The following is a 27,402-nucleotide window of genomic DNA, read 5'->3' on the forward strand; positions in this document are numbered from 1 at the left end:
AAACACATTTCACACGATTATCTTTTAAATAATTCCATAAATTTATTCCCATGATGTTACATGATGCTCCAGAATCAATTATCATTTTCAAATTCACATTCCCTATATTGACAACAATATTTTCACACACAGAATTTATCTGATTTACACCGATCATGCTAAATACATATTCCTCATCATCCGTGTTATTCTGTGGTTGTTCAACAACTTGACGAATCTTTCCGTGTTTTGACTTATCCTTAGTTTTACAAACTTTATCAAAATGACCAACGATTTTACACTTCCTGCATTTCTTCCCCCGAGCCGGACAGCTTGGGTCAGTCCTAATGTGACCTTCACGTCCACAACTGTAGCAAGTTGCTGTACATGTAGACTTGTTACCCGAATTAAAACTTTTGTTACCAGAATTAAAACTGTTCTTTCCATACTGTTGACCTTTTGACTGTATCATGTTGACTTGACCTTGACCTTCAATTGATTTAGCTTGTCGTTCTGAGTCTTCCATAGCTTTTGCAATACTTCTAACATTTGCTAAAGTAAGTGTCCTACCTTTCTCAAGCAATTTACGTCTGAGATGGTGACTTAAACATTTATCAATAATTTGATCTCGTATTCTTTCATCAATTGCATTTTGATTGCCAAAATCACATGTATCACCTCTCTGTCGAAGACGCGTTATATATTGTTCAATTGTCTCTGAAGAAGACTGAATCATAGATCGAAAAATTGATCGTTCATAAGGGGCATTTGAAAGTGGTGTGAAATAAGCATCTAGCGCACTCACCGCCTTCTCATATGCACCTTCTCCGGCACCTTCCGGCAATGTGAAGAAAATGTCCTGAACATTCATTCCGGCTGTGTGCAATAATAATGCATATTTTTGATCTACGTCTGTAACCCCTTTTCCTGCGGCAAATAGTTGAAACGCCCGAAGCCATCGTTTCCAACGTGCAGACAGTCCTGTCGAGTCAGAAATGTCGAAATTCTGTATACCGCTAACATCTGGTAGTAAAACTGATCCCATTTTGTAATACAACCTTTAATTATCCTCGTCGCCAATTTAAATATACTGTTTGTGGCTAGCACATTCGGATTGAACCTGATACTGGCATACAAACACCATTGAAGGTACATCATTTATTACGTAACCGGAAACTCAGCATTCTTCTATTCTCTTATATCTTTTAGTACAGTTCTACTCTATTTTTCTGGTTCATTGGTCAGTCAGTCATGTGTCATATTATCTTGTCTACTATTGGTCACAGTCATTAAGTTCATAGTTTTTTTGCCACTCTTTTTGATATACCTTGAGAGAAAGCTTTACATGTAGCAGCCATATTTAAATAGTTATATAGTTTAATATTCTGGACACTTATTCCATATTAATCAGGTCAGTTACTAATATTTCTTATAGTCTTTAATATTTGCACAGTATTCCTTTAGTTTGAATCTGAGAGAAAATGTATTTTGAATAAGTCAGAATGATTGTGCATGAATGATAGATATTTTATTTTAAGGTTCATCATAACAAATGGACAAATATGGCCGTATTTTCACCTCAAAAACTACTCTGTGTACAGACTTATCTGTGCTGTTTGGAAAGTTTTAATGCCTAGCATCCACTAGATATATAAAAGTTAAATTCATTTTGAGTTTAAGAAAGATAAAATCTTTCTTGGTTTTTGATGGGCATTTTTTTCCTTTCTGCAGAAGGTGCAAAAATAAACAAACACCTGGGCCTACTTCGATTCGTCCAACTCGGGTTAGTAGAGTCTATCGAGTTTACTCGACTGACAACCGAACACCCCGAGTTTGACCTTTTGAACCTACCCGAGTTAACTCGACATCAACCCTGGGTCGGGGCAGGTTTACAGTCGGAAAGCAAGCCCTTAGAAACGACCGTTGTTGCTACTTATGGAGACACCCATTGACTAGGTTCATTGACATGTTCAATTATATCTAAATCTAAAAGTTCATCTAACTTCTTGCCAAGTTTATCGCGCAGATTAAACAGTACCCTCCTCATAGGCTGAATAACGGGTTCAACATCTGGGTCGATAGGTATCTGTAACTGAAATGATTTCAATTTACCAACTCCTGTAAAACATTCTGGATACTTTTCCTACTTTCTTAAGACAACAATGGGACTGATATTAAAACCCGCCATTCTGAAATTGCGTTAATTTCGCGGAATTTTTTTTGGCGCTAATTTGGAAGTTTATCTTTTTTCAGTTTCCTACTTGACATTAGGGTCTGAAATAGATTTATTGCGATTTGTTAAGCATCGATTTTATTATCAAAAGGAAAAAAAATTCTCAAACATGTCAAATTGGCCGTCTTTTAACGATCCCGTTATGCCGTTGATCGTCGTATAAAATTATTTTCTTCTATTTATCACAGATTAACAAAGACTATATGTATTATACAAACAATTAGTAATACGTATCTCAAAATTTAAAAAAAAGCATCAAGTATAACGTTCTATCAGCCCTTGGGAAACCCCGTTTGAACTAAATTCCAAAAGAAAGACATTTTTTGACATTGTAGTTTTCGGTCTTACACATCGATGTCACCTTGCATCTGAACACAGTCAATGTACACACATTTAGTATGTTTGTTTGAAAAAGAAATGGCGAGATCAGCTGTGAATATTTGACTGGATTAATTATTCTCTTTAAGTCAGTGAAATGTATGACTTAACTAAAACTAGGTAAGGAAATCTTATACTGTCTTTGCACAACCTGAACTGCTTTAGATGACTGACATAAAACTCATTCGTTGTTTATAATAATATATTTTTTTTGTGATAAAGGAATCCTGCAAAAGTAAATGCAAAAATATTGTCCTAAATTTGAACTTAGGCAGCCAACAACCATTTATCATGTTCAACCTGGTTACTAGCATGTACAATAATATCATCCATAATGTTATGAACACCCTCACAGCCCTGAAGAACTTGTTGCATGATATTTTGATATAATTCAGGGGCACAACTAATACCAAACATAAGGCGCTTATACCTAAACAACCCTTTATGAGTTACAAAAGTAGTTATTTCCCTAGACTCAGGTTTTAACTCAATTTGGTGATAGGCCCAAGTTACATCAAGCTTACTAAACACTTTACTAGAGTTCATATCTTGCAATAGTTCATCTATTGTTGGAATCGGATGTCGTACTCGTTTCACAGCTGCATTAGCCTGGCGCATGTCAACACATAGTCTGATGTCATCACCTGAACGTTTTGGCACAACTACTACTGGAGAAACCCATTGACTAGGTTCATTGACATGTTCAATTATATCTAAATCTAAAAGTTCATCTAACTTCTTGCCAAGTTTATCGCGCAGATTAAACAGTACCCTCCTCATAGGCTGAATAACGGGTTCAACATCTGGGTCGATAGGTATCTGTAACTGAAATGATTTCAATTTACCAACTCCTGTAAAACATTCTGGATACTTTTCCTACTTTCTTAAGACAACAATGGGACTGATATTAAAACCCGCCATTCTGAAATTGCGTTAATTTCGCGGAATTTTTTTTGGCGCTAATTTGGAAGTTTATCTTTTTTCAGTTTTCTACTTGCCATTAGGGTCTGAAATAGATTTATTGCGATTTGTTAAGCATCGATTTTATTATCAAAAGGAAAAAAAAATTCTCAAACATGTCAAATTGGCCGTCTTTTAACGATCCCGTTATGCCGTTGATCGTCGTATAAAATTATTTTCTTCTATTTATCACAGATTAACAAAGACTATATGTATTATACAAACAATTAGTAATACGTATCTCAAAATTTAAAAAAAAGCATCAAGTATAACGTTCTATCAGCCCTCGGGAAACCCCGTTTGAACTAAATTCCAAAAGAAAGACATTTTTTGACATTGTAGTTTTTCGGTCTTACACATCGATGTCACCTTGCATCTGAACACAGTCAATGTACACACATTTAGTATGTTTGTTTGAAAAAGTAATGGCGAGATCAGCTGTGAATATTTGACTGGATTAATTATTCTCTTTAAGTCAGTGAAATGTATGACTTAACTAAAACTAGGTAAGGAAATCTTATACTGTCTTTGCACAACCTGAACTGCTTTAGATGACTGACATAAAACTCATTCGTTGTTTATAATAATATATTTTTTTTTTTGTGATAAAGGAATCCTGCAAAAGTAAATGCAAAAATATTGTCCTAAATTTGAACTTAGGCAGCCAACAACCATCTGATTTTCTGGTGGGGGTAGGGGGTGGTGGCTATTGATTGTTTTGAAGAAAAAAAAAGTTTGTTTCCAATTTTTGGATACAAATTTGTTTTTGACCCTGAGAAAAAAAATGTTTGTTTTACCCTCAGCTGCCATTAAATGAAATGCTAAAATTGAAAGAGAAGAATTGTCTTCAACTTGTTTGGAAAAAAATCCATAGTTCCCTCCTCCCTGAAAACAAATAGTTGCTGCCTTCAAACAATCTCTTTCAGAGTAGCATTTTAGTAAATCTTATTCAAAGCATGATCATACTGACATGAAGTGTGACTTAATTTTGACTTGTAATCTAAAACATAATTGTTGATTTAGCCCCCAGAAACTGCTCTGAAATACTTTTATATAAATATAAAAATACATAGTTTTTTTAATGTTATTATTATTTTTTTCAAATAGAAGAAGAAAAATATTACTGTGTCTTTTTTGTACTTATTTATTTTCAAGTTCGTGATTAGCACTATTTATTTATTGGTTTAGTGTTTTTTTCTTTTTATTATTATTTGAGTCCATTCATTAGAACTAACTTGCATGAAATCAATTAGACAACATAATTGTTATATTTAGTTTGTTCATACAAGGATTGCAAACTAATTTCCCTTTATTTAAAATAATGAAGATTTTACATTCAGAATACTTTCATTATGATCTATTTTAAGTTTAAATAAAAAAAAAAATTTCTGTGTTAAAATAGTTTGGTTACAGCAGTAAAAATACTTACCAAAACATAAATATTTTTACTCTTGGAATATTAAATTAATATTTAATTATTATGGCACATAGGGACACATAGCATATCAACTGGCACAAATTTGACATATCATAGTCCAAGTTATGTTACATTACATAATTTAAATTCAGCATAGCTTCCCGAGAAGTTAAGAGAGAAAATTACGATTTAAATTTTCTGTGACCAATTTTTTTTCGTCAACACCGTGACTTTGAAGACACATTTTAAAAGAAAAAAATGACTTTAATCCATAAATGAGTAGAGTAATATATTTCTTATATAATCAAGAATGTTCACTTTGAAGGAAATTAGTTTTAATTCATGCAAAATACCACAAATTCCAAAAAACGGGCTTAACTTTTTTCGGTAAAAATATGCCCATATATGGTAATCACATGACGTCCATTGTTGCTTTAAGAAATGGGGTCAAACCGGGGTCAGCTTTCCGACTGTTTAGTCGAGTTTCAAGATGGCGTCAAGTAGTTGCAACAAATAAAAGTGATACAAATAAACTGGTATTTGACAAAATACAGCCGAAGAATAAAGCTGACAAGGGGAATTTATTATTGCCTGTATTTCGGAATCAGCCAATATTGTTGATGTGTATATTTGGTCCTCAAATCTCTTCAACTTCGTACTTTATTTGACCTTTTATAACATTTTTAATTCGAGCGTCACTGATGAGTCTTTTGTAGACGATACACGCGTCAGGTGTAAAAGTTAAATTTTATTCCTGGTATCTATGATGAGAGTTTATTATCAGCTGTCGGAGGTGGTTGGAAATAAAATAGAAATTAATTGTATCTGAACGATTTTTCAATGTTACAATTTTTGTTTTTAACTCACTAACAAACTATTTTTCAAAAACAAACGAGATCAGGACTTTTTTTTTTCACCTCCATTATAATAGTCAACTCGATGGAAGAGTTTTGACTTCGATTCGGAACGGTTGCGCACATGCGCATTACCGCTGACCTTTCAACTAGAGTTAACCCGAGTCGGACGAATCGAAATAGGCCCTGAATTACTTTGATACTGTCCTCTCACTGACTCAGATAAACTCTTTAACTCACCTATAGTTGTGAAGATACCTGGTGTCAATGTCAATTAAGGACAATGAAAACAATACAAACCGGTTTTTTTACCTGAGGGAGCATCTCATAGTTGTACCACAACTTAGTCAATTTTCACACCTTTTGCATGAAGGAAAAAAAATGCCCATCAAAATCCACAAGAGATTTTATCTTTCTGAAACACAAAATGCATTTAACTTTATTATATCTAGTGGATACTAGGCATTAAAACTTTTCCAACTTTACAGGTAAGTCTGTACTCAGAGTAATTTTTGGCATGTAAATACAGCCATATTTGTCCGTTTGTTATGATGAACCTTAAAAGTATTTTCATGAACTGAGAGAAATAATATATCATAGATATATTAATGATACATGTATTGGTACAGTTATTTTATTATTATAAAAGGTCCAAAGCAATGTCTACTGAACATCTTACTTATTGTTTATATATGCTATGCTGATATAGTTAGTTCATTAGACTTATGTAGGTTATATTTGTATTTTAACAGGACCAGAATATCTTCATATTCTATTGATCTGGTGATGTTTCCAAATACGGAGATAGACCTTTGTACCATATACATGGTAAGATCAGTGTTACATGTATTTTTAGTTTACTGTATTGTCTGTGTTTGTCTATTTAATTTTAGTTCAATATATGTATTGTTTGTGTCTTCTGAATAGTAGTTACCTGTATGTCAATTATTACATGTAAACATTATAGTAAGAAATAGTTCATTCATAAATCTATGAATGAGTAGCGTAACATAATTGGACATAATGTAGCACTTAATCCTGACTTGGTTGATAATTGAGTTTGATTGAATTTATATATTTATAATATATACACTTAAATCGTATTGGTTGTATTCTTACAGAAAAGAGCTAGTTTATCGTATATTATACATGTACTTTCCGTTTTATGATTTAGAGTTATATCCCTTTGTACACTGTACTGTCTATGTATTTACGTTTTGTTATTTGTGTACTTTCAGGGTTGATTTATTTATGTCGTATGAATAAAGCATCTTATTAAACTTGACGAATCCTTTTATTCTGTCCAAGAACCCTATTACATATATGACATATGATATCGACTTTTTAATATTTAAATTCAAGTAGGATTTGAAAACTTTTACATTTCGCGAGTGAAATTGTGAGAAGTTCCATGCAATGACCATATATAGTAGTCTCAGGCAATGACCGACTACTTAGACAGTCGCATACAAATCAACAGATGTCATCATTCATATAGTAATGGTTTATATTAAAGGGGTTACTTTTACAAATTGTGACTTTTATGAAGAGTTAATTGTCTCATTGGCACTCATACTTCTTCTATCTATTGGAACTATATTTAATATTTGCAGTATGTTACCCTGGTTTAAATGTACATAGTTAAGGATAACGGTAAAAACATCACACTCTTTCCTAACTTGACAGATGTCAGTATGTAATGTGTAACCTTGACCAAATACTTTTTGTACGTTACTGTATGACACAGTGACACATCTTGTTTTGTATAAGTACAGTGTGTTTACAACAATAGTACGCTACTAAAAAAATATATGTCAAGAAGTATATATTTAGCATTGTCCTATCGCAGATCATAGTACTACATCGTGGTTAAACTTTTTATGACAATAATTGGTTAAATGGTCTTGACCTATGCCCCTCATAAACAAAGTTTTTCTTTAAACTGTATGAATTGTTTGTCAAACCTTCACTGGTCACCTAACATCTTGTATCACGTTGAAGAGGAGCTCAATGGATACGGTATGTTTAGGTCTTTGGTGGTAGTGAACGAAATGAAAGATGGGGTACGCGCCAATGAGATAACAAACGAACAACACAAAAACAGCAAATCTAAAGACTAAGTAAGTCTCAAAAAATGCGAGTTGAATTTACTTTTTCTTTCTGTATACACAACTATATAACGTGATTGGTTCAGTCCTAGTCTCAAGTAAGAAGAAACAACCAAAATAATACCTTGTTGGAAGCTTATGTTTAATCTAGATTTGTTTAGATTGTTTTCATAGCTCAATTCCAATAAATAGTTGTCATTTTTATTGAAATGAATCTACTTATTCTGAATGAATTTATCATCATTAAATGTTTATGCCCCGCCTACGATAGTAGAGGGGCATTATGTTTTCTGTTATGTGCATCCGTCAGTTCCGTCCGTCCGTCCGTTCGTCCGTTTGTCCCGCTTCAGGTTAAAGTTTTTGCATGGTCAAGGTAGTTTTAGATGAAGTTGAAGTCTGATCAAACGTGAAACTTAGTATACATGCTCCCTATGATATGATTTTTTAAATTTTAATTCAAAATTAGATGTTTGACCCCAATTTCACTGTCCACTGAACATAGAAAATGATAGTTCGAGTTTCAGGTTAACGTTTTTGGTCAGTGTAGTTTTTAAGGAAGTTGAAGTCCAATCAACTTGAAACGTAATACACATGTTCCTTATGATATGATCTTTCTAATTTTAATGCCAAATTATATTTTTTACCCCAATTTCACGGTCCACTGAACATGGAAAATGATAGTGCGAGTGGGGCATCCGTGTTCTTTGGACACATTCTTGTTCCTTAATATCATAAAATAGTTTATGCTGAATTATATGCATAGACAAAACATCACGTTTAACAAGTAAGTACATGGACAACATTATACTATCCGTTTAGAGTATACATGACAGTTATGATAATCCAAACAATAATTAACTGATTCGACACATGCATAAACATGTACTGATTGTAATAGTACACTGATATGCACTTTGGTAAGTCAAATATATGTTCTCAACGAATTGGTATTTAGGAGTAAATTCTGAAAAAGGTTAGTTAATTCAATGGTGCTTTCTTTGGGTTAGGGTAACACAAGACGTTTTGTGATCAGAGCATTTTCGGTTGAAATGTTTAAACGTTTCTATGAAAACCTCTTGTTTCACCATCGCTGTGCCAGAGGGTTACTTTGTTTTTATTGTTTTATTGTCGAGCCTGCAACTTTTGTTGCAGAAAGCTCGACATAGGGATAGTGATCCGGCGGCGGCGGCGGCGGCGTTAGCTCACTTCTTAAAAGCTTTATATTTTAGAAGGTGGAAGACCTGGATGCTTTATACTTTGTATATAGATGCTTCATGTTACAAAGTTTCCGTCAGTCACAGGTCCAATGTCCTTGACCTCATTTTCATGGTTCAGTGACCACTTGAAAAAAAAGTTCAATTTTTTTGTAATGTTGATTTCTCTCTTATTATAAGTAATAGGATAGCTATATTTGATATGTGCGTACCTTGCAAGGTTCTCATGTCTGTCAGACAGTTTTCACTTGACCTCGACCTCATTTCATGGATCAGTGAACAAGGTCAAGTTTTGGTGGTCAAGTCCATATCCCAGATACTGTAAGCAATATGGCTAGTATATTCACTGTGTGGAAGGACTGTAAGGTGTACATGTCCAACTGGCAGGTGTCATCTGACCTTGACCTCATTTTCATGGTTCAGTGGTTATAGTTAAATTTTTGTGTTTTGGTCTGTTTTTCTCATACTATATGCAATAGGTCTACTATATTTGTTGTATGGAATGATTGTAAGGTGTGCATGTCTAGCGGGCAGATGCCATGTGACCTTGACCTCATTTTCATGGTTCAGTGGTCAAAGTTAAGTTTTTGAGTTTTGGTCTTTTTATCTAATACTATATGCCATAGGTCAACTATATTTGGTGTATGGAAATATTTTATGATCTTTATGTCAGTCGCACAGGATTTTTCTGACCGTGACCTCATTTTCACGGTTCATTGCACAGTGTTAAGTTTTTGTGTTTTGGTCTATTTTTCTTAAACTATAAGTAATGGGTCATCTATATATGTTGTATAGAAGCATTGTTAGCTGTACATGTCTGTCTGGCATGGTTCATCTGACCGTGACCTCATTTTCAAGGTTCATTGGTCTTTGTTTAGTTATCTTGGTTAATGTTAAGTTTATGTGTCAGTTGTAATAAAGCTTAGCTTTATACTTAGGACTATCAACATAATATCAATGATTAGTATAGAAGGCGAGACATTTCAGCGTGTGCACTCTTGTGTTTTTTCTGTCGGTTCCTTAGAGAATTCAATCCAAATTCAGATTTAAATTCCATTTTAGGAACTTCCGCTTACTTTTCTTACAATTTTCCCACGTATGTAACTAGATGCGTGTATACCAAATATAGTCATGAGTGATTACCATTTCAGTTTATCGAAATGCAAACACCGAGATAGACAAATATCAGACTATTTATGAAATTTTAAAAAGCACAAAACACAAAATGTGTCCATTTGAATTATTTAGGAACATCATATACATTCCATAGTGACATATCTCATCAACGTTTTAGATTAAAAACAATAAGAGCGAGCATTGACAAGGGGTTTATGTATTGTAGTGTACACATATATTCCAAAGCCATAAATAGTCTTAATTTTCAAATTCAACAAGTTTTACGCTCTGTTTTCAAACACACGAATAATAAGGTATAGATAGATATATTTTTTATGTTGAGTATTTTTAATATCAAGAATAGTTAATAATAGTATGTAACTTTTCATTGTATCATTTCGTCTACTATATCCATTAAATGTTAAAGAATTCGTGTCAATACAGTGTTTCTTTTAATTATACAATGTAATAAATATGAATAGAAAATAATGTGTTTTTGTAGTACCCTTTTTGTTGTATATTCTTTTCAGTATAACACTCATTTTTGATCTGTTTAATTTTCGCCGGTTTCTCGGCTACATGGTTTCTTTAGTGCTAGTACTATTTGAAATTGGGTCGATACAGTTGCTGATGGAATAAATCTCCGAGGATTATATAAGTTCAGTAGCCAGTGCTTCGATTTATGAAATATACAAATATTGAGACATGAAAGCAAATTATTTAAGTCCTCCTATGTAAGCGAAAAAAATATGTGATTTTTGTCGAGCCTTCGACTTAAGTTGAAAAAGCGAGACTAAGCGATCCTACATTCCGTCGTCGTCGTCGGCGGCGGCGTCCACAAATATTCACTCTGTGGTTAAAGTTTTTGAAATTTTAATAACTTTCTTAAACTATACTGAATTTCTACCAAACTTGGACAGAAGCTTGTTTATGATCATAAGAAAGTATCCAGAAGTAAATTTTATAAAAATAAAATTCCATTTTTTCCGTATTTTACTTATAAATGGACTTAGTTTTTCTGCGAGGAAACATTACATTCACTCTGTGGTTAAAGTTTTTAAAATTTTAATAACTTTCATAAACTATCCTTGATTTGTACCAAACTTGGACAGAAGCTTGTTTATGATCATAAGATAGTATCAAGAAGAAAATAATTTTGTGAAAATAAATTTCCACTTTTCCGTATTTTACTTATAAATGGACTTAGTTTTTCTGCGAGGAAACATTACATTCACTCTGTGGTTAAAGTTTTTAAAATTTTAATAACTTTCATAAACTATCCTTGATTTGTACCAAACTTGGACAGAAGCTTGTTTATGATCATAAGATAGTATCAAGAAGAAAATTTTGTAAAAATAAATTTCCACTTTTCCGTATTTTACTTATAAATGGACTTAGTTTTTTTGCCAGAAACAAAACATTCACTCTGTGGTTTAAGTTTTTTAAATTTTTATAATGTTCTTAAACTATCCTGGATTTCTACCAAACTTAGACAAAAGCTTGTTTCTGATCATAAGATATTATTTAGAAGTAAATTTTGTAAAAAAAAAATTCACTTTTTCCGTATTTTACTTATAAATGGACTTAGTTTTTCTTCCAGTTAACATTACATACAGTCTGCAGTTAAAGTTTATAAAACATTTATTAGATTCATAAACTATCCTGGATTTTTTACCAAACTTGGAAGCTTCTTTCAATCAAAAGACAGTATCGAGAGGGAAATTTTTATTGATGTTTTTTCCTCATTTTTGTTGAGTCTGCGATTAACAGCAAAAGTTGGCGAGACACTGGGTTCCGTGGAACCCTTACGATTTTTTTGTTTAATAACGACAATGGACCAGTAGGCCAAGTGAGTTGTTTTCCGATCACTTGTCCGTCGTCCGTCGTACGTTAAGGCAGCAACCATTTGATTTTCTGGGGGGGGGGGCTATGGTTTTTTTTTCTGTGCAAACTTTTTTTTTCGCCTTCGGCTAAGAACAATCTATTTTTTTAGCGACAAACCAAGTTTTTTCTTTCAATTTTAGCATTACATATAGTGGCAGCTGAGGGTGAAACAAACAATTTTTTTTTCTCAGGGTCCAAAACAAATTATTTTTTTCATCAAAAACTGGAAACAAACTTTTTTTTCCAAAAAAAACCATAGCCCCCCCCCCCCCCCCCCCCCCAGAAAATCAAATGGTTGCTGCCGAACTATTGCAAAATTCTTCTCCTCTGAAACTACTGGGCCAATTTAACCAATATTGGCCACAATCATCATTTGGATATTAATTTTAAAATATTGTGTCCTACGACCCCTATGACTAAACATAGAACATAGGATCGAGTAACATACACTTTTTGGCTTATATCTCTGAAACTAAAACATTTTGAGTAAATCTGACATGGGGGGTAAAATGGTCATCAAGTTTATTTCTATCTGCCCTGAAATTTAAAACCCATCGTTGGGTTGTTGCCCCTGAAATAGTCATTTTAATGAAATTTTGTGCAGTTGTTTTTTTGTTTTTTTGTTATTATCTTGAATATTATTATAGATAGAGATAAACTGTAACAGCAAAAATGTCAACCTGACTAAAGTAGTCAAGGAGTTATCATAAAAGAGGGGCGAAAGATACCAAAGGGACAGTCAAACTCATAAATATAAAACGAACTGACAACGCCATGGTTAAAAATGAAAAAAGACAAACAAACAGCACACATGACACAACATAGAACACTAAAGAATAAACAACACGAACCCCACCAAAAAACTAGGGATGATTTCAGGTGCTCCGGAAGGGTAAGCAGATCTGCTCCACGTGTGGCACCTGTCGTGTTGCTTATGTGAAATCCGGTAAATAGTATATAATTCGGTAGGTCACATTCATGAAAGGGAAGAGGATTGTAGTTACAACGTAAGGAACATATCCGATATCATTTGTGAAAGGTTATTCCATAACGGTCAACCAACTAGTGATGGCGTCCGTAAAATTTAGGAAGGGATTAATTCAACTTCACCAGTTTAATAGCTTCCTTGTGAGCAGGAACCCTCTATCAAGAAAATCATGATAGGAAATGCAAGCACGGGAATATCGTATCAATTGGGAGATATATACCCCGTTTGCAGGTTCTGCCGGAATGTTGCTACTTAGAAATTGAAAGTTCACAATTGGAAAGCTGAAATCATCTCCGAGTTTTGTCGTAAAGTTTTGTTTTCAACCGACCCTCATAAATTGCCCTTTATTGTAAATTTTTGTAATCTTTTACCAAAAATTTCTCCACTGGAACTACGAAGATGAATTTAACCAAACTTCGCCACATATATTATTAGTGTATCTAGTTTTAAAAATGTGTCCGATGACCCCTCCTTCCAACCAACATGGCTGACATGGCTAAAAATAGAACATAGGGGTAAAGTGCAGTTTTTGGCTTATATTTCTGAAACTAAAGCAAAAGTATAATGGTTGCATAATTAACTTGCATTATTTCATGAATTAAATGTAAACAAAAATATCAGGTGATAAACACAACTTTGTAGCCTGTGCCCCCAATCACAATAGTCCCAGGTTTAGTATTGCCTGAGAAGAAAAGACGATTTTTTTTCTTTGGTTATTACTTTTTTTTAACCTTTTTAAATATAAGGGAAATATAACTTATAGTAATATTACAAGGAATGTTCAGTAGAATAACCTATAGTGTTTATAATGTAAAACGACATGGAGCCAAACAAAATATCATTATTGTTGATTGTAATGGTGCTTTGCTTTTCGTCGGTTTTTGTGTAGATAGTTTCAGAAGGGGAGATGGTACGCACTGAAACCCGGACCGGACCGGACTCCGGACCCGGACTTTGGTATGAAACCCGGACCCGGACTGTGGGTTTTTTTACCACTTTGATTTTTTTAAGATTACTGTCATATAATAAGTTACAGTATATATAAATTAAAAACAATCTACATTCCGAGCGTAAAATTGAACAAAAAAGAGTAAAGTAAAGTAAAGAGATATATATAATTCCTTTGTCGTTATTGTTTTATGGAAATTAATAAAATCTTTTTATTATCAATGAAAGCAAATTAAATTCTTTTCATAGGAAGAGTAAAGCGCAATAGTTTGAAACATTTGAGGTTATATTTTTTTTTGTGTATTGTTTACTTCTTCTAGACATTAAGGGAAAAATAGAATTCCTTCTTTTCTAAATAATTCGCCGGTGTGTTTATATTTCTCTAAGAAACTGTATAAATAGATTTTGAAATTATTAGGACTTTTCTGTCTTATGACTTTTAAAATGTCTTAAGTCTATAAATAGTATATGACGGTTAATTTCTCCTACGAATTTAGTCTAAACTTGTGCTTTAGAAATTGACATAAAAAATAGAATGATATCATTCTAGGGTAAAATTCTTTCTGGAAAGGAGTCAAAATTGTCAAAAATTGTCTATAACTTATGTTTTCAATTGTCATTTGTAAATGGAGACAAATTTGTATGGTTAGATAACATAAAAAATATTTTGAATGAATGTGGCTTAACATATTTGGAATTCACAAACTTTTATTAATTTGAATTGGCTACGTCTTACAGTTAGTAGAAACCTAAAAGATCAATTTGAACAGAATTGGCACTTACTGTTAGAAGAAAGTATTTAAAGATAATTTTAGTTCTGAAGCTTATTTAGATATTTTTGATAACAAAAATCTTGTAGAATTTTGCAGATTTAGAACGACGAATCATAAATTACCCATTGAAAATGGTAGATGGTTAAACACCAGCAGACAAAATAGAAACTGTACTCTGTGTAAAAACAATGAACTTTATTTTGGAATGCCAATTTTTCTAAAAGGAGAGGAAAAATTACATAGAAAAGTATAGCTACACAAAGCCAAATATTTTAAAGTATAAATTATTAATGTCATCAAAAAAGCAGTGGCGGATCCAGGGGGGGGGGGTTCCGGGGGTGCGCACCCCCCTTTATTTTTGCCTATCAATGCATTTGTATCGGGACATATGTTTTGCACCCCTTTGCACCCCCCCCCCCCTTTGCCCTGGGTTAGCACCCCCCCCCCCTTTTCGAAAATTCCTGCATCCGCCCCTGAAAAGAAGGTAAAGTTGATTAAACTCTGCAAATTTATCAAAACTATAAATAAATCTGTGTGAACTCCTGGCTTTATCTAGTGTGACACCACCCCTATTAATTATTTTTGTAACATGTCTTGTACAAATTGTATTTATTGAATATTGTATATATTGTAAATATGTATTTCTCTATACCTTTCGATCTTTCATTTGCGCCGATTGTGCACAGGTAAATTGCAGGTGAATGTCACTTTCTATTCATCAATATAAACCTCTTTCGTTAGCCAATTGTACATATGTTATGAATTGTCAACTAGTATCATGAGAATTCCTATGATCTCTTATTGTTCTTCCGAATTCTTATGATATCTTATTGTTCCTCCGAACTCTTATGATATCTTATTGTTCCTCCAAATTCTTATATCTTATTGTTCCTCAGAATTCTTATGACTTTTTATTGTTCCTCCGAATTCTTATGCCTTTTGATTGTTCATCCGAATTCTTATGATCTCTTGCTGTTCCTCAGAAGCCTTGTGACTTTTTATTGTTCCTCCGAGTTATTATAATCTCTAAGACTTATATTGTTCCTCCGAATTCTTATGACTTTTAATTGTTTCTCTAAATTCTTATGATCTCTAATACTGTTCCTCAGAATAAATTATTGACAAAGGTTTACACTCGCTTTAGGATATTGGTTTAATTGAAAGAAAAAGAAAAAAGAAGACACAACCAGGAATTACTTACAAAATACATTAAGGCTATTGGTAATTCAGTGTTTAAATAAGGGAGCTACCATTTGATTTTATTTTACTCAAAACTCCTGTCCTGCCTTTTTTTCAAATTTCATGTTATTTTAATTACTCCATTTTTTTCTGCCGTAAAATAATAATAAAAAAAAAGATTTACTTGCTCATTTGATTGTCATCACAAAGTCTATTTTTTAAAAAATAATTCAACAATCCAATGTTTCACGCAAAATGTGTCAAAGACTACACTAGCAATCATAATCAAGCATGTATATAAGTTAGATTTAAAGGGGCATTAGCTCCGAGATATAATGAAATAATAAATAAAAATGTTCAATATAGTGAAATAATTTTATTTCAGCAGCCATTGTCAAAATAAACTAAGATACATCGCTTATGAATTATTCACTCGTAATCTCCGTATCAGTAGTATTCCTTTGGTAAGATATACAGAAATAATCTTGTGTTATATATAATGAGTGGCAAAAGTTTACAAGGCCGTATACGTTAACCGGGACATAAGATGGTACTCTGAATAAAATCTTCTGCGGCTCCTAATTGGATGATACAAAGTTGGAGTTGCTCCAATAAAATTTAAGCGGCGATAGATCATCCATGTAATACACAATCTTGAACAGGTGAGTCCGGACTGTGACCTGACATGACCCCGGACTAGCTTGAAGTTTACTATACCTGCGTGTATTGCATTACGACGACTAACTGTATGTAAACTGTTTAGTGTCGTAAAGTATATTGACGGGACATTTGATCAAGCATGTAATACATAAGAAAGTTATAAGATATTTATCCGACATTTAACGAAAAAATTAAATGTAATAGGCGAGTCCGGATGGTGACCTGAAGTAAGCCCGGACTAGGTGTATTCGCAAACTATAGACATCGATAGAGATATAAAACTTCACACATTATTTGATGAGACGAACTTATTCATTTTTATTCATTCAACTTTTTCCTTATTGTATTGTCGTCGGAAACATTAATAAAAGACGTTTACCTTAGAATCAACAAATTAATATTAGGCGAGTCCGGACTGTAACCTGATATAACCCCAGACCAGGAGTATACGGATTGTATATAAATATACTAAATTATTTGTTTAATTGAAAGATTATTTTCCCTTTTTGCTTTTTACTTTTCCTTTATTCGTTTCTCTATTTCTTTAGTTATTCGATTGTCATCGGAAAAATCAATAAACGACACTTAAGCGGCGTTCAACAATGTAATACACATTCTTGAACAGGTGAGTCCGGACTGTGACCTGACATGACCCCGGACTAGCTTGAAGTTTACTATACCTGCGTGTATTGCATTACGACGACTAACTGTATGTAAACTGTTTAGTGTCGTAAAGTATATTGACGGGACATTTGATCAAGCATGTAATACATAAGAAAGTTATAAGATATTTATCCGACATTTAACGAAAAAATGAAATGTAATAGGCGAATCCGGATGGTGACCTGAAGTAAGCCCGGACTAGGTGTATTCGCAAACTATAGACATCGATAGAGATATAAAACTTCACACATTATTTGATGAGACGAACTTATTCATTTTTATTCATTCAACTTTTTGCTTATCAAATTGTCATCGAAAAAATTAACAAAAGACTTTTATCCGAGAAGCAACGAAATAATACTAGGCGAGTCCGGACTGTGACCTGAAATAACCCCGGACTGGGAGTATACGAGTTATATATACATATACTGTATTAAGTGTTTAATTGAAAGATTGTATTTCCATTTTTCCTTTTTCTTTTTTCTTCATTTATTTCTCTATTTCTGTAGTTATTTGACTCTGATCGGAATGATCAATAAAAGACACTAAAGCAGCAATCAACCATGCAATACACAATCTTGAACAGGTGAGTCCGGCCTGTGACCTGACATGACCCCACACTAGCTTGAAGTTTCTATACCTGTGTGTAATAAATTAATTTTCAAACACCATAGTACTTATTTGGAGAGGATTATCTTAAGTTGTTATAACTGGAATCCAATACTATTGTATATCTAGACAATAAAATATATTTAAACTAATGAGAAAACCGTACAGTTTCGTTCCCACACTGTGTATACACAATGCTTGTGACCACAAAACACAGATCAAGTTTAAATTTTGTAGGTGTCATTTAAACCATTCTAGAGTTATGTTCTTTTACAAATGGGAAAAATGTTGAAATTTTCGTTTCCGTTCTCTTACGTACATGAAGGTTTGACTTTACCAAATGTTAGGAAACTTATACACAATGCTTAGTACCACAAGACAGAGATAAGTTCGAATTTTGGTAGCGTCACTGAAACCGTTCTGGATCCCGGAGTTGTTATACTCCGTTACAAATGAATAATGAAAATGATATATGATATGCAAGCGGGTGCATCGTCTGTGTCCCATGGACACATTCCCCATTTACTCTGAAACATGTTTACTTCTTACTCAGTCGGAAACCCGGTTGAAATAGAACAAAAGAATCGAAGCTCTTTGTTAGAGAAGGCGAGAAATGTTTACTGTAATGTTTACTATAGTGACAAATTTTTTAAAAGTTAATAGAAACAAACAAAATTACAATTTTCTTCTCAATTACGAAGTGTTTTATTTTAAAAACACCATTTGCATAAGTTTTCAATTTATTTAGTACATAGTTGAGCAGAACAATTAGATATCAAGTCGACGACATGGGTATCTTTCAAGTTGGATGTAGAAAATGCATAATCTCCGATTTTTAAAATAAAATTACCACGGACGGAAAACATATCAATCTATTAGTTCAGTAATTTTCGTGTCTGCCCTTTGTGTGATTCAAGAAAAAAATCACAAGTGTATCGAAAAGAGAAAATCGAGTGCACCTTTTTATGTTAGGGCGTGTTTGAGTTGAATATTTTGTCTTGATATCGTACAAAGCAAGAATATTTCATACATTGTCTCGCTTCAGATTCTATCATTTTTAGAAAAGTTTGTTTCCAGGTTTTGGTGAAAAAAATAATTTGTTTTGGACCCTGAGTAAAAAAAATTGTTTGTTTCACCCTCAGCTGCCACTATATGTAATGCTAAAATTGAAAGAAAAAAATTGTCTTCGGTTTGTCGCTAAAAAAATAGATTGTTCTTCGCCGAAGGCGAAAAAAAAAGTTTGCACAGAAAAAAAACCATAGCCCCCCCCCCCCAGAAAATCAAATGGTTGCTGCCTAAGAGGGGGCCCGCTCCAGTCACGCTTCAATGATTCCCTATATAAGCAACCAAATTTTTTCCCCTCTAAATCCGCCTCTGGGATCGTAATGGTGCAATGTGGATAAATTTATCGGTTTCCAAGAGCAAAATTGGTAGCGCGTCATCCCTACAATGACTTCAATTTCTACGATTGTGAAAATGAACTGGCGTAATGGGGAGATAATTTTGACGAAGTAGAATCCTGACTGTTACTGCTGCTGCATAAGTATTTCGCAATTTAATATATGTAGTAGCTTGTCGCTTGCCTATTTTGTAAAAAAACACAAATATTGACGGATGGGATCCATAAACAGTTCATTGTAATTATTGTAGAATGCCTCTGCTCCATTAGTTGTACGTCTTTCGGTAGATGGGATTTTAGCACTTACGGATGGTGAAACCAACGCACTATCATCAAATATTTGTCTATCGTTATTATGTATGATACAAATGTGTCACAAGTAAACTGGTGGCGCAAATAATTTCCGAATATTAACGCAATTGATATATTTGAAAGAAAAAATGGCGCAAATGATACCCTTGAAAAACATTAACTGTCACAAAAGGACTACTGCCAACTATAGTCAGTCGTTTTTAAACTGGTTTTTTTTTCTAAGTTTATGATTCAAATACATGTATGGGATTATAAATAAGATTATTTTTTTAAATCATTTCATAGTTCAACAGTTTTCAAAATATCATTTTCTTCATAACACTTTTATGTAATACATTTGTTTATCATATACTTAGACTAAATAACATATAAATTTTACTGTATGATAATAGCTTTAAATTTACGTAAATTCCATATTTTTCGAATTGGTGCTTAGCGGGCTGATATGAAAAGTTTATCACATGGTTCGATTGTTATCACATGCCTTTCCGTTTAAACGTTATCGCATGGCATTCCGGTGATACTCGGCATATTCCGGAAAATACACCCCAATGCTACGTTTTCAGTGAAAAACATTACAAAGTAGTGTACAAAACAATTATTTGGATACTGAAAAGTATATTGTGAAAAATAATAATAATAAAAAAAAAAAAAAAAAAAAATATTAAATAAATGCATTTTTTAAAAGTTTCAAACATAATTTAGAAACTTACTTTTTCCGTTACTCTTTGAACTTCTATTTGAGAGCCACGTAAAAGGATCAATATTATGAATCTGTTATTTTTATCCATTGTTGAAGCATATGATAAAAAGATCATAACATGTCATTTTTCATATCGCATGTATTATCAGCCCTCGAGCCATGCGGCTCTTGGGCAGATATTAAACCTAGGGCTGATAATTCATGCGATATGAAAAATGCCATGTAATAATCTAATATTATGATTCGGTCCTTCCCTAATTTGATTATCAGTATGACTAACGGAATTATTGCCAGAGTTATTGTGAGGTGACATGACCAGGTATTCTAGTGATTTCCTGTCGGACTTTAAAATACATATAGTACACAATTACGTAATGCGTGTTCATGCATCGCGTCACTGCTGCCCATATAAACTACTGTCACGGTATATATCAGTATATGGGGCCGGTTATACAGGTCTGATTAATTTTCATAATTATTATACATGTAATGCATCTTGTTTATTTCTGCCAAAATTAACTTCCTTCTGAATAATTTTAATAAAAAACGGAAAAAATAATTCTAAGAAAATCCACTTTCTCCCTATAATTTATAAAAAAATATTTCCATGTTTTTTAAAGTCATTTGTAAACATTCATACCGTATGTATGATTTTTTTTAAAGTAATTGCACAACTGTAAATTGAAGATACAGAATCATTGCAAGGCTAACTTGCATGCTTGTCTTCTCTTCTAGACTATACAAGAGTAAGAGCAAAATTTGATTATCTTATCATTATTATAATGTACTGTGTTACAGTTCTCAAAAAATTATCTTCCTTCTCCTGATTAAAAAAAAAGAAAAGGTGATTCTAAGAAAATTCATAATTTTTACCCAGTCCGGGTCCGACATTTAGTCCGGGTCCGGCGTCCGGTCCGGGTCCGGCGTCCGGTCCGGGTCCGGGTTTCATACCAAAGTCCGGGTCCGGAGTCCGGTCCGGTCCGGGTTTCAGTACGTACCAGGGGAGATAACACAGTATTAACTAATAAACAAACGAACATGGGTGGCTTTAATTTTCAAAACGTGAATACCAAGTCATTTTTCATCTCTGCCACTGGTGTCCGTGATAGAAAAAATCAAAGAAGGACTGCAGCAGAGGTAAACTTTTTTTGCTGAGTACAAAAAAACACAAAGTTTTCATCTCTATCCTCAAATCTTCATGTTTGATTTGTACCGGCCTGAATAATAAAGATTAAAGTAATCTTACAACGACATAGAGTTGGATTTATGGGCGATCATCCCCTCCCCAGTTATGGAGCTTCATATGTGATAAATGACTTGACTTTTAAAAGTATTACCAGGGCCCCCTTTTCAAATGGTTGTTAAATTTCCAAATTTCAAATAGTGATAAGGTGTATAATACACCTTATCACTATTTGAAATTTGGAAATCTGCCATGTGAGTTGTGGTCTAGTGGTTAAGACCGATGGCTACAGTGCTGAAGGTCCCTAGTTCGATTCTCACTCGGGGTGCTAAAAATATAGCCTCACCGGACACAATTACGAACGATTTTTAAACTGTGATTAATATTTTTTTTATGTAGACTACTTTTCTTGAATTTTTTATACCATAGACTTTAAGATGTATGAAGGCTTTCCATTTTGCATCATATCCCACATAAATTTTTATGCACGTTGGGATACTTTAGTAAGATTTGCGTGACCTCGTTTTACGGGTCAAGAGAGCCACATATGGACGCAATTCCGAACAGCACTATATTGATATATCTTGCAGAAGAAATCAATGACAACAGTCTATATTGATAAAGCATACATTAATCTTTATCTCAAACACATTTTCATAGGAAAATAAAAAGCACAAGTTTGTTTTTTACTTCAATTACTTCAGCAGTGGTTGCAGACGAAATGTTGGTCATGTGTAAAGGAAAGATTTCTGAATTTTTATGTTTTTGTGTAAGTTCCTCCTTTAAAGGAGCACTAAATTCAAGTTTATCCATTTCGGTGGTGTACTTGTCATTCATCTATGATTTTTTTTATATTGGTCAACATTTCTTTCGGAGTTCTCTGGACTTTTCAATAAAATTAACATATTTTCTTTTGGCCATAAATAGGTTCACAAGAGTCTAAAAAACGTCAATTGTGGGGTTATTTGGGCATGATAAAAGGCATCACGCATATGAACAGAATCAGGAGATATTTTTCTTTCTATATATTAACAAAAGAAGGCAATATGCACTTACCTTTATGTATTTTTTTATATAACTTCCAGGTCAGATTGCCGTTCTTATAATATTTTCAGAATGATTTTGTCATCGTCATCAACATTCACCAAGTGCACATAAATTGTATTATCATGAAAACAAGGGATTTTTAATAGGGTTTTTAATTATAAAAACATTTATTGATAAATATAAACAAATATAATCTCAGAGGGCAAACATTGGAAATCGTTCGTAATTGTGTCCAGTCGTAATTGCGTCCTGTGGGGCTATGTACATCAGAAGGGTAATTTTCACCCTCTAACACACATCTCTGGTACCCAGACCGGAGTTTAAACTAGAATGGGTACTTTGGGGGCCTCCCTTGGTCACAGTTGTCCCCTTCTTTGACCTGGAGATCATTCTCTGATATCTATTGGTTTATCTGTTTCCACAGAGTGTCCCAGTGGGTTCTCTCCGAGTACTTCAGCTTCATCCACCATAATAACAGACTTCCTAATGTTCTACACGCTCCCGTTGGTGTTGGGTTGGGATTGTTCTGGTGGTGGGATAATATTGTAAAGGACACATCTCCATTAATCCTTAGGGAGTGTACATGGATCCGCTGTACCCCTGCAGTCAATCACGGGGTGCTTCTAAATTGGCAGAATCTCGAAGTACATACATACATGCTGGTTTACTTGAGAGTCTGCCCTGCTTGAGATTTTGAAGTCATACAACAATCATTTTTCCATTTTGGCATCACATATTTTGCATTATGACATCGAAACTTTTCGGGAACCTTTGTGATGTCCAGTAATCATGGTAATGGGGGACAAATAGCAATAAGGTTTATATTGAGACTCAAGTCTCCAGCTCCCCTTAATTACAATTGTTTTACCATTTTCTTTGTTTCGAAAAAAAAAGCATAAATACATTGCATGTTCATGATGTTCCAATGATAAAGTGAAAAACTAAAGAAGTTTAATCAACTGGCCTTTGTTAACAAACATTGTTGTACAATATAATTACAGCTCAACAAGAAATGGAACTGTGAGTGTGACATAGATGACGAGGAGATCATGGAACTAAGATCAGATAAATCTGAGCTTGATTATGAAAACTCTAAACTAGACTCAAAAACAGACTCATCAGAGAGTAGTTACAAGAGAGAGACATGGAGTAGAAAAGCTGATTTCATCTTATCAATTGTAGGCTATTCTGTAGGAGTTTCTAACATCCTTAGATTTCCTTACTTGTGTGTCCGTAACGGGGGTGGTAAGTCTGAACCCTTTTATTAATAAAGTATACATAAAATGGATCATTCTTATTTTAATATGAATGAAAATATTAATGATTTTAGACAGTAAAACTGACCGCACCAAAATGACAAGTAATAAAGTTAATGCAGACTTCTGTGTATAAAACGATGTCCAGATTTCTTTTTCTTAGAACAACTTTGCTTATTCAGACATTTTTTTTATTAGAAAATCTTGCTTATTATATAAATCATGTTTATGTATATTAGAACAATGTTAATGGGTACATTTATGTTTCTTTGTAGGTGCTTTCCTGATACCATTTTTCTTCTTCATCATATTTTGTGGGCTTCCATTGTTTTATCTGGAAATATGTCTTGGACAGTTCTCTGGAGTTAGTTCCCTTTTTGTTTGGAATATGTGTCCCTTGTTCAAAGGTAAGTCTATTGTAAGTTTTAAAATATTTATTTTTATTAACTATCAATAGGTACATGCCCTGACCTGCAATTTTAATTGAGGTGAATATTTATATCTAGAATGCTTGAAAATAGCAGAAAAATGTTCTCTACTTTGTTTTGGAGTCATGAAATTTCTAATTTGAAATCTATAGATTTTTCTTAAATTTAATTTATTACTGATATCTAAATTTGTGTTTGATATCAGTTATCAGTTATAGTTCAGCATGTTCAGTGAGCCAAAATTGTATGCAAAATAAAAAAAAATATGTGACATATCCCATTTCCTGTACCTTGACCTTAAGCATGTTATTTTGTTTCAGCACCATGTCTTTAATGAGTTGTTAACACAGTTATTATTTCTATTTACTTTTATGTTATTTTGTTTTTTTGACCAGGTCTGGGATATTTAATGGTAACAGTCTCAGCTTTGATGAGTTGGTATTATATAACTATGTTATGTTGGATCATATATTATTTCATCAACTCTTTTAAAAATCCGTTACCATGGTCACTGTGTGATCAGAGCTGGAATGAGGCTGGCTGTATTCTGAGTAGACTTTCAACAAATACAACAGTAAGTCTATGTCATACTAAATTTGAAATACATAAAAAAATAAAATATGCTTTGCTTTATAACATATATTATATTACACAGCAACAATAAATAACATTAAAAAAGAGGTCTTTAAAAATAAACTAATTGTAGATACTAGGCTTAAAACTATTAGCTAGATGTACATTTGGTTTACAAAAGATTCATCCACGACGCTAATATAAAATAGTTAAAAAGTCTGAATAAAAGAAATTAAGTTTTGAAACTTTGTCCTGGTAAATTCAGTCTTAAAGTCTGTTAATAACTGTAGACCAAAATTTGAATTTCCTAAGAGCATGAAGAGAAAAGATCATCAGAATCCGATAACTGACCTTAAAATTTTTCATTAATTTTATATTCTGCATTTTAATTATAATTAAACAGTTTTTTTTTTGGAATTTTTGCAGGAATTTCTCGCTACATTGAAGACCTGTTGGTGACCCTCTGCTGTTGTTTTTTATTTGGGCGGGTTGTTGTCTCTTTGACACATTCCCCATTTCCATTCTCAATTTTATTGTTGTAAATTACACAAGATCATTATACCCCCTCTTTAAAAAAAAAATTAGGGGTATACTGTTTTACCTCTCTGACCATCCATCTCTCCTTCCGTCCCATGAATATTTTTTGTAGCATTTTTTCAGGAACTACAATACAATGATTTCTGAAATTTGGTTTCAGGGTTTATATAAGTTAGCTATACTGTGTGATAAGTTTTTAGATTCATAACTCAACAACTTTCTGTTGGCCGAACACTTGTATCATTTTACACATGATAGCCCAGTTGAAAATTTTCATCACATTTTTCTCAAGAACTACAATACAAAGATTTCTGAAATTTGGTTTAAGGGTTTATATAAGTTAGCTATGCAGTGTGATGTGTTTTCAGATTCATGACCTAACAATTTCAATTTAACCAAAATATTTGGGCAGGGTATCATCAGTGAGCAGTAGCTCACACTTTCACTTGTTTTATTCTGCCTTATTCATGCTTCGCTCATATAATCATGATAATCGACATTAAATACATTATTTATACTAAAATTGAAAGGTTATAAAAGCATAATCTTCCTTCAATATTTTATAAATACTTGGAAGGAACTATCAGTAACCATGGTAACTTTGAAACTGTTAGAATTTTGTATAATTTTCAGATGGTGAATTGTTCTGAAGTTTTCATGGGACATAACTATATACAAGAGAATGGATCATACACTTGTAATGTATCAATGTTGTATAATTTTCAGATGGTGAATTGTTCTGAAGTTTTCATGGGACATAACTATATACAAGAGAATGGATCATACACTTGTAATGTATCAAACATTGAATTACAGACTGCTCCTAAACAGTTCTGGCAGTAAGTATTATATTGATTTTTTCAAGGGAGATTATTCTGGAATTATTTTAAAATAGTTTGATTTGCATGTCCTTGGCATTTTTGTTTTTATAGTTTAACATATTTTTAAAATTGACAAATGTTAGAGAAACAGTAAGTTTAACATTGAGAACAAAAATGTTTTATTTCAAAGTTAATAAAAATTATGAGAGGTTGTTAAACACCCCTAGTAGTATATATAGAATGTTCAGTAAGGTTAAGTTGTTTTAGGCATTTCCCCCTAGTAGTAGTAATATATAGAATGTTCAGTTAGTTTGTTTTATGCACTTGCTTTGCTTATGAACATTTATTTAAAAAACTGTACCAAAGCAGTATACTATTAATTTTGGACATTTCTTCAATTGACATCAAAGTTTGTCTACTGTAAGATCTATTAACGTTTGAAACACTGGAATATGAGGTTAAAAGCTTTTATTTTTATAATTGTGTAAATATATTTTTCAATGTGACAGTATTCTTGAAATGATGTAAAATGTATATATCTGAAACAAATACTTATATTAACAGTAATTGGTTTTTTAAAAATTACCACATTTGAAGGTTAAACAAAAAATAATGTTTATTCCACATATATCTAATACTGTAAATTCAGAAATCATTGCATGTATTTATTATTGCAATAATGTCATTTTAGACTTAAATGTAATTTGAATTTTTGCGATATTAAAAAAAAATCCTGTTTGATTCATATAAAAATATTTTAAATACCAGTAGATATTCTGTTTATATGTGTTTTGTTGTTTTACAGAAATAATGTGCTACATATATCCAGTGGTATAGAAGAATCTGGCAATGTGCAATGGCATTTAGTTATTTGTTTATTGGTTGCCTGGATACTTGTGTTTCTTTGTTTAATGAAGGGAATTAAGTCAGTAGGGAAGGTGAGATTTGTTTTCATTCATCATACTTTTTCTGTGCTGGCTATCAGTGATCCCATTCTGGATTAAGTTAATCTTAATAAATGACATTTATATAATAAAATAAAATAATATGTACGGTTTCAAATGGCTAAATGCTTAGTAAAACAAATTTTTCTATTAAGACTTTTGCCGCCGGAGGCACACATATGTCCATGTTTTAATTTATGCAATTTTTTATCATTGCAACATGACTTTCAATTAAA

The 27,402-nt window shown here is 32.8% G+C and overlaps 1 protein-coding gene across 3 annotated transcripts in view; it reads left to right on the plus strand.

The window, feature by feature from the left end:
* Positions 1-1,322: 1,322 nt before the first annotated feature.
* Positions 1,323-27,402, plus strand: part of LOC143080946 (sodium- and chloride-dependent betaine transporter-like) — a 41,399-nt gene continuing 15,319 nt past the window's right edge. Inside the window, exons 1-7 of one of the 3 annotated variants that reach the window (XM_076257143.1) lie at positions 1,323-1,390; positions 6,574-6,649; positions 23,609-23,852; positions 24,139-24,270; positions 24,687-24,865; positions 26,128-26,240; positions 27,028-27,160. In XM_076257143.1, coding sequence (XP_076113258.1) covers positions 6,608-6,649; positions 23,609-23,852; positions 24,139-24,270; positions 24,687-24,865; positions 26,128-26,240; positions 27,028-27,160 — 843 coding nt within the window. In that variant the 5' untranslated portion in view covers positions 1,323-1,390; positions 6,574-6,607. Of the gene's footprint in view, positions 1,391-6,558; positions 6,650-21,359; positions 21,515-23,608; positions 23,853-24,138; positions 24,271-24,686; positions 24,866-26,127; positions 26,241-27,027; positions 27,161-27,402 lie in introns of those variants that run through there. The other 2 variants (XM_076257145.1, XM_076257142.1) reach the window with 2 other exon arrangements.

This window comes from Mytilus galloprovincialis, chromosome 6, assembly GCF_965363235.1.
Source record: "Mytilus galloprovincialis chromosome 6, xbMytGall1.hap1.1, whole genome shotgun sequence".
Taxonomy (NCBI): Eukaryota; Metazoa; Mollusca; class Bivalvia; order Mytilida; family Mytilidae; genus Mytilus; species Mytilus galloprovincialis.